We start from the raw sequence: 12,899 nt of genomic DNA, 5'->3' as shown, positions 1-12,899 counted from the left end.
GCTCTTCTACTTTTCCTCAGAGGCAAATTCAAACTGAGCTGGTCCTTTCCTTCCCTGTGACTTCCACAGAGAAGCTGGGGGTGGGGGGGAGATCAGTGAAGCCCAGGGCTAAGTGCAGAAGCCCAGAGAGGTCTGCTCAGCCCCCAGCCCACAGAAGCCTCCTCTTCCTCGTAGGGCCCACCTGCATGCACTGGACTCCAGTTGGCCACCCTCCCCCCTGAGTGAGAGGCTGGGCTGAACTTACGGCTCGATGCTCACTGGGGTGGCCTCCCCCATCACAGAGAGGACAGGCGGGGTGACTTCAGCGCTATCTATGGGACAAAAGGTAGGTTAGTAAATGGCACCCTCTGCCCTTCAGCAAAGCCACTCTCTCCAACCCTAGGTGGCTGCTCTTTATGCACAAGAGCCACAGCAGTGACTCAGGTTCACGCTGGGAAATCAGGCACCCTGAGTCCTGGCTCTGCAGCCTGTAATTGTGACAACTAGCTGTGACTTTACCAAATATGTGGGTGCCTCCGTTTTCACGCCTGCTGTTGCTACCTATCTCCCTAGGTTGATGTGAGGATTGAATGAAATCATGCACAAAGCTGAGCCCTCGATAAATATTAGCTACTCTTATTACTACTGCTACCAGTTCCACTACTAGAGCCATGTTCTGCCCTGGGAGCGCCCACAGTACAGCATTAAGTCCAGCATTCAACCATGGTTGCTCTCGTAAAGAGGCTGAAACTTCCGCCACACAAACGAGGTGGTGAAGGAGAACGCTGTTTCACAATTCTCTTCTCACTTCCTTGCTGGGTTCTCTGCCTTGGTTTCTCCCGAGCTAATCTTAACGCCCTGTGTGATCAAGACACTCTCTTGCTCCAAAAGCAAAATCTGCTGACTCCTCTGCAACCTGAGAGAAAACTTCAACTCCTCAGCTCAGTGCTCAAGGCAGTTCCCCGGCCAGCTATGCATCCCACCACCGCCTTGCCTGGACCGTCCATCTTCGCAGGCCGCCCCCTCATGGCCCCTCGCGCTCCCTGCACAGTCCCACCTCTGGGCCTTTGCACCTCTCCTTTCTTCTGCCTAGTGTGCCCTCCCCACCTGCTTCCTAGTTCAAGCTCAGCTTTAACCCCACCCTCTCTTCAATAAATGCTTTCCTCACCACTAGGGCTAGCAGCCTCTGCAGGCTTCACGCACTGACTGCTGATTCCACTCTGCCTGAAACCTCTGCTTTCCTGTCTCCCAGGCTTTCAAGTCAACTCCCTAATGACCCAGCACTCTCTTTAGAACAGACCACGGTTTCCCACACATTACTGGTGCCCTCACAGGACCCAGTTCAGGCTTTACACCTGAGTGCAAGAAAAATCCTCATGGATGGACAGACCTCTTCTTTGCCTTCAAGCTGGTCTCTACAGCGACTTCTTCCTGCACAACCCAGGCAGGGAGAGAAGCTTCCAAGCTTCCAGTAGAAGTGGAAGAGCCAAAGGCCAGCCAGCCCAGGGTGAGCCATTTCTCACCCAGACACCAGAGGGCACCAGAGAGGCATGCCACGATGCGGTCAGGGTCAGAGGTTAATCCTGTGACCGCACTGCCTCACCCCTGTGCTACCTCTGGTCGGGATTACTCTCAATCTTCTCTATCACACTGAGATAGGATTATCCCATTTTTCAGGGGAAATGAATTCTTGTGTGGAGTGGGCAACATTTTTCAGCAATTCACCACCCAGGCCAGCCAAAATGTCTGCTCTGGGCCAAAATGACTGTTCAAGAGACCCAGGAAACAGGATCTGCCACCTAATATTAAGAACAAATGTGACACGCCAGGCACAATGTAAAGTGCTTTACGTGTGTTAATGCATCTGGACCTCACCACAACCCTCTGAGGTAGCTATTAGGTTGAACCATAGGAAACTGCTGTTTGTGGTTCTAAACATAGCTGAATACATATTGGCAATTTCATCATTAACCAAACACTACTAACATCCTCATTTACATGCTGAAGAAACTGAGACCCAGGGAGTTTAAATCACTTCCACAGGGGATGGAACAGTAAATGGTGGAATTGGGATTTAAGTCCAAGCAGTTGGGCTGACACCTCCTCTCCCCAACCCCAGCGTGTACTTGAATCAGGACAACCTCCTTCTCTCTCTCAAAGGAGACAGTAGAGCCCCTTTTCCCACAGCGTTCCAGCCCAACCCCAGCAGTGCCAGAAGCTGAGTCTTCCCTACCCACCACCCTCCCACAATGCCTGCCCTCACGGCTGCCGAGGGGGGGGTCACTCACTAGACCGGAGCAGGGTGCGATGGGCACTCTTTGGCGTGATGGGAGGAGGGGCTGGGATGCTGCTGGTCGATATGATGGCATTGAAATAGAGTCCGGAGCCTTCCCGCACAGGGCTGAGGATGGGGGGTGGTGTATAGGGGGGCAGCTCAAAGCTCCGCTCGGAGGGGTGGTCAGCTAGGCGGACAGGGGAGCGCAGGTGGCTCTGGTAAGGGGTGATGTTGGAGTAGACGGGAGGGGCGATGAAAGTGCCCGCCTTGGTGGGGATGATCAGAGGCTCAGGCCTCGGCCGCTGCTTTGGTTTCCGCACTGAAGGTTCCCCCTCCAACTTGACGTTCATGTCCTCAGCCTGGAGAAGGAAACAGACCAAGATGGCTCAGCCACCTACATCCTGGGAAAAACTGAAGTCTTGACCACTGCTTGACAGTTTCACCTTTGGAACTTAGTCTGCCCACCACACCCACTAAGGCAAGCCTGAGACAGGAAGCAGATCCAAAAGCTCTTCTTACTGTCTCCTCTAGGGCAGGGGTCAGCACACTGTCTCTGTCAAGGGCCAGATAGTATATACTTTAGGCTTTGTAAGCCACACACATATTCTTCGGTGCATATTCTTCTTCTTCTCCTGACCCCACCCCCTGCCCTTTTAAAATAATCCTTTGAAAAGTGTAAAAAACTGTCTTAGGGCTGGATTTGGTTCACAGGCCATAGTTGCCAACCCCTGCTATAAAGTATGCTACAGGGCAGGGAACTATTGTAGTTAAGGGCCAGGCCCTGGAACTGGATTGCTTGGACTGGGATCTACTTCCTTTAATTATCACTTAAAATACTTAACTCTGTGTGCATTATCATTTTTAACATGGGAATAACAAATGCCTACCTAATGGGGTAGCTATGAGGACTAAATAAATTAATACATGGAAATCACTGAGAACAGTACCTGGTACACAGTAATTACTCAATCAATACTGACTGCTATCACTACTTAAACTCCAAGCTCTGCATTAGATGGAGGCCCATATCATGTGCCAAGACCCAAGCTAGGCATGGGACCACAGAGTGAACAGGACAGCCCTGTCCTTGAAGAACTTTTGTTCTCATAGTATTAGTTCTACTTTTGCTGTCAAAGGTTAGCCCTCCTGGCTTACACTTCTCCCTGCTTGGTATGCCTTGTGGGCCTCCATACAGAATAGAGGGCAGGGCTGTACAGGAATAGAGGCCTTTCCTTGCTGCATCCCTATCCTCTCAAGACAGAATGGAGCCCTACACGAGTGAGTGGCATTGATCATCTCCCTGGGGGCACAGGTGAGACTGGCCACACTGACTGGGCCCAGGAACAACAGGCTTTCTCCCCCTCCCAGGTTCCAGCTCCCACAAGACCTTCCAGCAGAGGGCCCTGAGTCCCCATGAGGCCTTGACCATGTCTTTTAGCCATCTGTGCCCTCTCTGCTCTTCTGCAGACTAGGAAGAAATGACATTGTTCATTCTCTCCCCCTTAGGGGAACAATATGATTGCGCAGAAAAAAATGCAGTGGAGTCAAAGGCCCCCAAACTTCTAGACAAGAAATCCAACATGAACTCAAGCTAGCTGTAATGATTTGTGATTTTATAGGGAAAATGGATTTAAACTATTCTAAATATTTGACAATATTTTTCATATTGATTTTTTGTTTGTTTATTTATTTATTTATTTATTTTGGCTGCGTTGGGTCTTTGTTTCTGCGCACAGGCTTTCTCTAGTTGTGGTGAGCGGGGGCTACTCTTTGTTGCAGTGCACGGGCTTCTCATTGTGGTGGCTTCTCTTGTTGTGGAGCACGGGCTCTACGAGTGTGGGCTTCAGTAGTTGTGGCTTGCGGGCTCTAGAGCGCAGGCTCAGTAGTTGTGGCGCATGGGCTTAGCTGCTCCGCGGCATGTGGGATCTTCCTGGACCAGGGCTCGAACGCGTGTCCCCTGCACTGGCAGGCGGATTCTTAACCACTGTGCCACCAGGGAAGCCCTCATATTGATTTTTTAGGTGTGACGATATTGTGGGAAGGAAGGAAGGAAGGGAGGGAGGAAAGAAGGAAGGAAGGGAAGGAGGGAGGAAGGAAGGAAGGGAAGAAGGGAGGAAGGAAGGGAGGGAAAGAATCCTTATGTATGGGGTACTTCAGGTACAAAACCAAAGTATTGGGCTTCCCTGGTGGCGCAGTGGTTGAGAATCTGCCTGCCAATGCAGTGGACACGGGTTCGAGCCCTGGTCTGGGAAGATCCCACGTGCCGCGGAGCGACTAAGCCCGTGAGCCACAATTGCTGAGCCTGCGCGTCTGGAGCCTGTGCTCCGCAACGGGAGAGGCCACGATAGTGAGAGGCCCGCGCACCGCGATGAAGAGTGGTCCCCACTTGCCGCAACTAGAGAAAGCCCTCACACAGAAACGAAGACCCAACACAGCCATAAATAAATAAATAAATAAATAAATAAATAAAATTAAAAAAAAAAAAAAAAAAAAACCAAAGTATTTATGGATGGAATGATGTGATGTTTGGGATTTGCTTCAAAAAAAATCCAGTAGCAGGGAGAAGTAGAGGTACAAATGAAAGAAGATTGGTTGTATTTTGAAAACTATAAAAGAGGGTGATGGCTAAATATTAGGACTCATTATACCATTTTCTCTACTTCTGTGCATGATTGCAAATATCTGTAACACCAAGAGAGAGAGAGAAAGAAAGAGACAGACCTCCCCAAAAGCCTAGTATAGTGAGTGTCCTCAGGCAGGATTCAAGAGATCCAAATTCCAGGGCTAGCTCTGCCACTACTTGGCTGTATGATCTTAGGTAAGCCTCTGGCCTTTTCTGGGCCTATTTCCTCACCTATGAAATGGGCATGTTGAGCTGTGTAGTTGCTCAGGCTCCTTCCTGCCATCCTCAGGACAAGCTGCCCAAGCCTCCAGCCTCCACCACAAACTCTCCCCCAACCAGAGAACAAGATTCCAGAGAGCAGAGACTGTGCTACTCATGATGATCTTGGAGCTCTCCTTTCTGTTATGGACAACAGGCATGCAGGCCAACTCTCCAGCTGCAAATGACTAATAAAATCTAGATGCTACACAAAACCACATTTCTGCAGGTACCAGAGAACAAATCAGTTGGCAAAGAATTAAAGAGCCAAGATCCAGGAAAAAAAAAAAGGAAAGCCAAAAAGGTGAGCCCAGCATTTAGAACTGTGTTTTCCCTAGAGATAGACGCTGTTATGGAAGAGACAACGGAGAGGCTGAGAAACTGAGTAAAGCTTTTAATAAATTCAAGGAACCAGCAGAATAAAAACTGGAGTTTAGAGCTTGCCAAGGAAGGAGAGCCTGGTAAACCTCTAGGCTTTGGATTGGGACTCCAAAGGGCTATATCCTCAGAATAAAGGTGAATCAGATATAGATTAGTTCTCAAATGGAATAATGCCCAGCTTCAAATCATCTGATTAAGTTAAAGTAATCCAGGATTGCTTGTGCTCTTTGCTACCTGTCAGATGCAAAGACAAATCCTCTCCAGTAGAGGAGAACAGCATCCAGAGTCTTTAATTACCTCAACAATTTTTCATATATAATGTCTGACATTCAATAAAAAATAACCAGATATACAAAAGAGTAAGACGTGATTTAAAAACAAGAAATAGCAGATAATAAACACAAACCCACAGGGATACCATTAATGGAGCTATGAGACATAAACTTTAAGAACACTATGCTTGGGAATTCCATGGTGGTCCAGTGGTTGGAACTTGGCACTTTCATTGCTGGGGCCCAGGTTCAATCCCTGGTTGGGGAACTAAGATCCCACAAGTCATGCGGTGTGGCCAAAAAAGGGAAAAAAGAAAAGAAAAGAAAAGAAAACTATGCTTAAGTTATGCAATAAAATAAAAGGTAAGGTTGAGAATCTCATCAAAGAACTAGAAACTCTAAAAATGAACCAAATGAAAATTCAGGTGACTGAAAAATAAAATAACTGAAGACAAGAGTTCAATGAATGGGCTTAACAACATATTAGACACAGCTAAAGAGAGAACTGGTGAACTGAAAGATAGGTCAGACTTAAAAAAAAAGAAATGGAAAACATAGAAAAGTGCATGACAGACAAAATAGGGGATACAGTGAAAAGCGCTAACAAAACGTGTAACTGGAGTCCCAGAAGGAGAGGAGAGAGAAAATGGAGCAGAAGCACTCTAAACAGGATAAATACAAAGAGATCAATACTTAGGTTTCACAGCAAAACTGCTGAAAACCAATGACAAAAAAAAAAAAAATCTTAAAAACAACAAGATAAAAAGATACCTTACATTCAAAGGAGCAACAATATGGGTTATAGTGATTTCTCAATACTGTAACTACAATAGAAGCCTGAAAACAATGGAATGACATCTTTAAAGTGCCAAGAAAAAAAAAAAAACCAACACAGAATTCTCTACCCAGCAAAGTTATCCTTCAAAAATGAAGATGAAATAAAAACATTTCCAGACAATCAAAGACTAATAAAATTTATCACTAATAGACTCACACTAAAGGAAATACTAAGGGATGTTCTTCAAACAGCATATAAATGAACTGAGATGGAAGCTTGGAGACATGAGAAGAAATAAAAAGCAACAAAACACTCTTGAGTATTTGAATAAATCTAAAATGAACAACTGAACAAAACCATAATGTTATAATGTCCTATCAATGTTAAAATATAGAGAGAATGAAAATTCATGTCAATAATTCTACAAGTTAGGGGTTAGGGGAAAATGGAGTTAAAGGGTTATAAGAACTCTGCATTGTCCAAGAAGAGGTAAAGCACTAACTTATATTAGATTTCAATATGCTAAGAATGCATTTTAATCTCTAGGAACCCTTCTCAACCAGAGGATTAAGCTCTAATGTCATAAGGCATTCACTATGTAATAAGTTGACTTCTCTCCTACACATCTAGAATGGTACTAGCTATGTACCATCCTCCAGATAATTGAGAAAATGGTCACTCAAATCCCCTTCTGCAGGGCTTAGTTCTCTAACAGAAATCCAGGTAATAAAGGCTACTATGGTAATCACTAAAGGAGTAATACATAAGTATATAACTAATAAATTAATAAAGAGGGGAAATGGAATAACAAACCCAATCAATCCAAAGGAAAACAAAAGAAGAGAAAAAAAAAAAAAGGAAGAAAGAAAAGGCAGGATGGGATAAGTGGATGGCAGATTTAAACCAAAGTTTATCAGTAATTACATTAAATGTAAACCGTATCAATGCTCTAACGAAAAGACAAAGGTTGTTAGAACAGATGATAACAAACCCCAATTATAAATCCAGTTGAAAGATATATCTTAAGTAGAAGGTATGATACAGAAAGGCTGAAAATAAAAAGATGGAAAAGATACACATCCCATCCTCCTCCCACCCACACTAATGGAAAGAAAGAGAAATATCTGACAAAGTAGACTTTAAAAGGCAAAAAGATTACTAAAAATAAAAAAAGAAACATTTCATGATAAAGTGTCTAATCCAGTTCTAAATAAGTATGCAATTAACATTGCATCAAAATGTATAAAACTAATACTGACAGAACTAAGAAGAAATAGACAAAACCTCAATCTTAGTAGGAGAGTACAACATACATGTTTGTACTGACAGAATAAGCAAACATTTCTACATCCCGGTACCTAGCACAAGGCCTGACCCGTATTAGAGGCCAAATCAAAATTTGCTGACCTGAAATAAAAGAGATTCACACATTCTGGATTTTCCTAAATAGTCCAAATTTCAAGTATAAAATTGTCTCTTTGTCCCTCATAAGTTCATTTGTCCAAAAGTTTTGTTTGGAAAATACAAATAATATCCCCATGGGTGACTTGAATCCCTCCTATAATGCCGTGTTCTCCTTTTTCCCATATAATATTAGGTCCCCAGGAGCACTCAGGTACTGAGCTGTTTGCATGGGGCGCCTCTCATACCTGAGCTGGGGCATCAGTTCCAGGGATACGGGTGGACCGCCTGCGGGTAACGATGACCGACGGCTTGTGTTCAGTGGGGTTCTGTTCAGGACCCTTTCCATCCTCGTCAACACCTCCAGCTTGGGCTGCCTCAGTTGGGTCCACAGCCCGCACAGGCACAGACACTGGGATGATGAGGGGTACCATCCCGCTGTCCTCTCGTGCTCGCTTGGCAGCTAAGGAAGGCTCAGAAAACTCCACCCCACACTTGGTAGTTGAAGCCAATACACTTTTCCGCTTCTCCTCAGAGCCACTGGCATCCTGGAGAAGGAGAGAGAGAGGAAATGGAGACGGTTAGAAGGTAAGTCCTGATCTGCTGGTCCGGGACCCCTAGTCCCATCTGATTCAGGGACTCAAACACCCATGATGGTTCCCAATGGTCTTTGGCAACCTGGCCTTTCCCTGACCACCTTTTCCCCCACCATATTCCCAAATACTCTCCATAACCTCCCTTCTGCCAGGTTCTCCCATCCTGGCCTGGAGCAGGAATCCCCAGATGGCCAACTCAGGCCAAAAGTGGCTAATAGATGTGTTTTGTTTGGTCTACACGGTGCATGGCATGTGAAATAGTATCTACATATTCAAAACATATCTCTGCAAAAGAAAGCAAGCAAGGAACCTGTGGCAAGGTAAGGGTGGTCTTTGGATCTATTTCCCCACTGGCAACTGGCTGGAGTGAAGTCAAGTTCTGCAGCCTCCTACACATAGGTCTGGCCCTATAGGCTTCGAGGGTTGAGACCTCTAGTGAGGGAAGGGGCAAACACTGGCTTTGGAGTCAGATACTAGCTTCTGTCCTACCTTTGTGACCTTGGGAAATCCCACTTGGGCCTTAGCTTCTTTAGCAATAAAATGGGATAAATGCCAGCATCCCTCTCATAGGATTTGATGAGAAATTACTTGTGATCAAAGATAAGAAACTCCAAGTACAACATAGGTGCTCAAATTCTACTCATTCTTCTTCCCCATTTAGATTGTCTTTTCTTTCCAATCAATTTTATTGCCGTATAATTTACACGCAACAAAATGCACCTATTTTTAATTATAGTTTGATGCATTTTGACAACTATAACCACCTGTGTAACCACTACCACATTCTTGTCTTTTAGCATACTGGATCTGGAAATGGTTTCACCTCCCTCCACTCCCAACCCTGCAAGTCCCAAATGAAGAAGGCAACCCACGATGGTGTACTGCATTTTCCTGCCTGCAACCCTGCATGTGTATAAAACCCATCTTCCCTTCAGGTATGGATACACCTACTTAGAGATTCTTTGCATGCATAGAGTTCAGAACTCCCTGAAATGGATGGGTTCTTTCATTTCCCTCAATGAAGGAAGAAAACTGCCCTTGTGACCCTGGAGTCACTTGCTCTCCCCTGGCCCCAGACACAGCTCGCCCTGCCCTCTGCCAGGTCTGCCCCCAGCCCATGCCACTCTCACCTTTGTGCTCTGCAGTGAGGCCAGCTCCACTGCCTTCTGGGCCAGGGTCAGCAAATTGGCCTCCTGGGACGCCCGGCGCCTCCGTCGAGTGCTCTGGATCACCCCACCCCGTAGCACCTGCCCACAGTCCCCTGTGCCCACAGCCCGCGTGCCCTCCTCGCTGCCCATGGCGGGAGCCTCCCGCTCCCGGCCATTGGGTGCCAGTCTCTCCCCGTCCGACAGCAACTGCGACTCCCTCAGCTCCAGCGGGAATCCCAGAGCTTCAGGATGGGGCTGCCCCATGGGGCCGGGTGGCGGCTGCTGCAGGGGCCAGTGGTGCAGGAACAGGTTGCTGGCGGGATCCTGCCCAGGTTGGGTGCCAGCCCCATCCAGGGTGGTGGAAGGCAGGACGCCCTCCTTAGAGAGGCGGCGGGAACGGCGGGGAAAGGCGATCTGCGCCTGAGGTAGCACAGGCTGCGGGGCTGACTCCTGCAGGAGGGCCTTGCGCAGTTCTGGGTTCATGTCAGGGTTTGGGGGGAAGGGGTAGGGTGCCAGGCTGTGGTGAGCCAGGTGGGACTGACTCAGCGGCCCGGCTGGCTGCAGGCCAAAGTCCTGGGGCTGCTGAGAGGGTGGCTGCTGCATGGGGTAGAAGTTCTCAAAGAGCTGCATCTGGGGCAGGGCCGCTTGCTGCTGCTGCTGCTTCTGCGGTGGGAAGGCGGCGACGGGGTTGGGCGGCGATGGGCCCTGCCGGAAGACCTGCCGGTTCACCTGGTGGCCGAACGCCAGCTGGAAGGGCTGCAGGGGCAGCGTCTGGTTCGGGGGCTTCTTGGCCACATGGAAAGAGTTCAGGGGTGCCTGGGGCCGCCCAACCTCCAGCTGCACCTTCTGTGGCACCATTGGCCGCACAGCGTTCCCAAAGCGGTCCAGCTGTGGCCCCCCTGCTTTCTCCCGCTTCAGCGGCTCAGGGTGGTTATAGTAGGTGGAGACCCCCATGCCAGGATGAGGGCTTCCCTTGGGTCCACTGTAAAGGGGCAGGCTGTGGCGATTCCACGTCGAGTGGGGCGGAGGCTGGCCGGGCTGCTGCTGCCAGCCGCTGTCACTGACACCCCCAACCCCTCCACGCTCCGGGCCTCGCCCTGGAGCCATCACAGAGTTGGGCCACTTGACCGAGCCCACCTGCTGAGACAACATGGTTCGCTCAGACCCGTATACCACGGAGTTCAGCAGGGCCAGGCTGTTGGAAGGGGGCAGTTCCACAGGCTGGGAGGCGGGGGCAGCCCCTGCCGGACCCTCGTGCGCAAAGTAAGGCTCCTCCTTCACTCTGGACGGTGGAGGGGCCGGGGGCTGCTGTGGTGCTTGCAGGGGTTGGAGCTGCTCCTTGGGAGCTGGTTCCTGGTCCCCAAAGAGGCAACGCTTCCGCTTGTTCTGAGCCTTGGGCTGGGCCTGGAGGTTCATGGTGTGGCCAACTGGGCCCCGGCAGTGAGACCTACTTTACCAGTTGCCCATCCCCTGGGGGATGGTCCTGCTGGAAGCTTGGCCCTAGTCCAGCAGCCAGAGGGGGCAGAGGAAACGCTGGATGATGCGGTCAGGCACGGGGAGAAAGAACTGCTGGTGCTTCCTTCCTTTTTGCAGAGAGGCTCTCAGGCTCCTCTACTCTTCCCAGTTCATGATGCTCCACAGGGCCCTGGAGCCTGCAGACAGAAGAACAGTAATAGTGTCAGCCATAGCCTCCCAGGATGCCCCAGAGAGCAGCACAAGTGTGAGGGGAGGGTCTCAAGGGTCCTACAGTTCCACTGCCTCCTGGGGACAAGCCCAAGGTCACAGAGCAGCACTGGTGAGGCAGGAGCCAGGACCTTGGCGGAGCTACCAGAAGCTACCAGAAGGCAGCAACATCCCCCAGGGTGCTCTGGGACTCTCCCTTGTCCCACCACCTCACCCTCCTGGTTAGTGTCCAGGACTGCTGCGTTTGGTTGTGTAACTTGCACACTGCACAAAAGCACCTGCCGAGGGGGCAAGTGGGGCTGAGATCCAGCCTGAACCCCTGCAGTCAAGCTGGGATAAGGGGTAACAAAGGCCATGCTGGGTTCCCTGCTCCTCTGAGGCCAGGCCTCAGCCTATTGGGCAGCCAAGCAGGTCCTCTCACATCTGTCCAGGCAGTGGCCTCCCCAGGAGACCCCGCAGGAGTGTTTTCAGCCAATGCCTCCTGACACTCCATGCACCTCTCAGACAGGAAATGGAGAAAACATTAGCCGTTCCCAACTGTGCAGCCCATGGGCCGGGAGCTCCAACAGGCCCTTGCAGAGTCCTGGGTCCACGTCCTTTACACTGAGGCACGTAGGTGAGGCCTCAGAAGGGTGTGTGCAGTCCTAACCCCACCCCTGGGAGGAGCTGCTGGGTGGAACTGTGGCTGCCAGTGTTCGCCAACCAAGCATGGAAACCTGTTTTGCAGCCTGGGCTGACTGGAGACAGGATCTGGCCTGGTAGCTGGTCAACAGTCCCCACCCACCCTCCTCCACTGCCAAAGAACTCCTGGCATCTTGAGCAAAGGAAGAGTATAGCTACGATATTGAGGGGGGTGCAGATTTCTAGAACTTAAGTCCAGAAGGTTTCTCCATGACATGGTGTGACTAAAGTGCTCACAGTGTTCCTGTGTTTGTTTTCTAACTTGATTAAAAAAAAAAAAAAAAAAAGGTTGCTCTATTTATCCTGCTACAGAGGAATTGAGACCAGTATTTTATAATTTACATGTGTTTTTATTATTTACATGCAAGTTACAACTTACACCTATACCTTGCGTGTATTTTCAAAGACTTTTTCTTTCTTCAGAGAGGGTTGGTTTTGTCTTTTGTTTTGTTTGCCTCTCTGGGAAGTTGGTGAGGGTGGAAGCTACATGGCCCACCTCTTCCCCATGCTAAGATTCTGCTCCTGAGCCAGTCCGTCTAGCAGAGGAGGGGAGCTCAGGAAGCCCCTGCGAATAAATCTGAAGGTCCAGGCTGACCCCAGACGTCAGAACCTAGACGCCCCAGGTCATCGTTAGCAGCCCCTCGAGTTCCCAGGAAACCAGCCGAGAGGCGCGGAGGAGGGCTGGCTGGGCTGGCTCTGGTATGAAGCCCTGGCTACACCCGGCGATGCCCCTGGCCCCAGGGAGGCAGCCGTGCTATCGCTCCTCCGCACGCTTCCGCACCTCCCCAGCCCTTCCCCTCCCGCGGCGGCCGTGACTCACTCCA

General features: G+C 49.4%; 1 protein-coding gene across 9 annotated transcripts in view; it reads right to left on the bottom strand.

Annotated features, from left to right (window-relative positions):
• Positions 1–12,899, bottom strand: part of MIDEAS (mitotic deacetylase associated SANT domain protein) — a 67,789-nt gene that overhangs the window by 11,632 nt on the left and 43,258 nt on the right. For all 9 annotated transcript variants that reach the window (XM_082383865.1, XM_082383863.1, XM_082383864.1 and 6 more), the window contains 4 exons: positions 9,694–11,363; positions 8,216–8,515; positions 2,268–2,613; positions 245–311 (listed from right to left, as the gene is read on the bottom strand). In XM_082383865.1, coding sequence (XP_082239991.1) covers positions 245–311; positions 2,268–2,613; positions 8,216–8,515; positions 9,694–11,127 — 2,147 coding nt within the window. In that variant the 5' untranslated portion in view covers positions 11,128–11,363. The remainder of the gene's footprint in view (positions 1–244; positions 312–2,267; positions 2,614–8,215; positions 8,516–9,693; positions 11,364–12,899) is intronic.

This window comes from Balaenoptera borealis (genome assembly GCF_965194805.1).
Source record: "Balaenoptera borealis genome assembly, chromosome: 3".
Taxonomy (NCBI): domain Eukaryota; kingdom Metazoa; phylum Chordata; class Mammalia; order Artiodactyla; family Balaenopteridae; genus Balaenoptera; species Balaenoptera borealis.
This window is presented reverse-complemented; position numbering and strand designations above follow the sequence as displayed.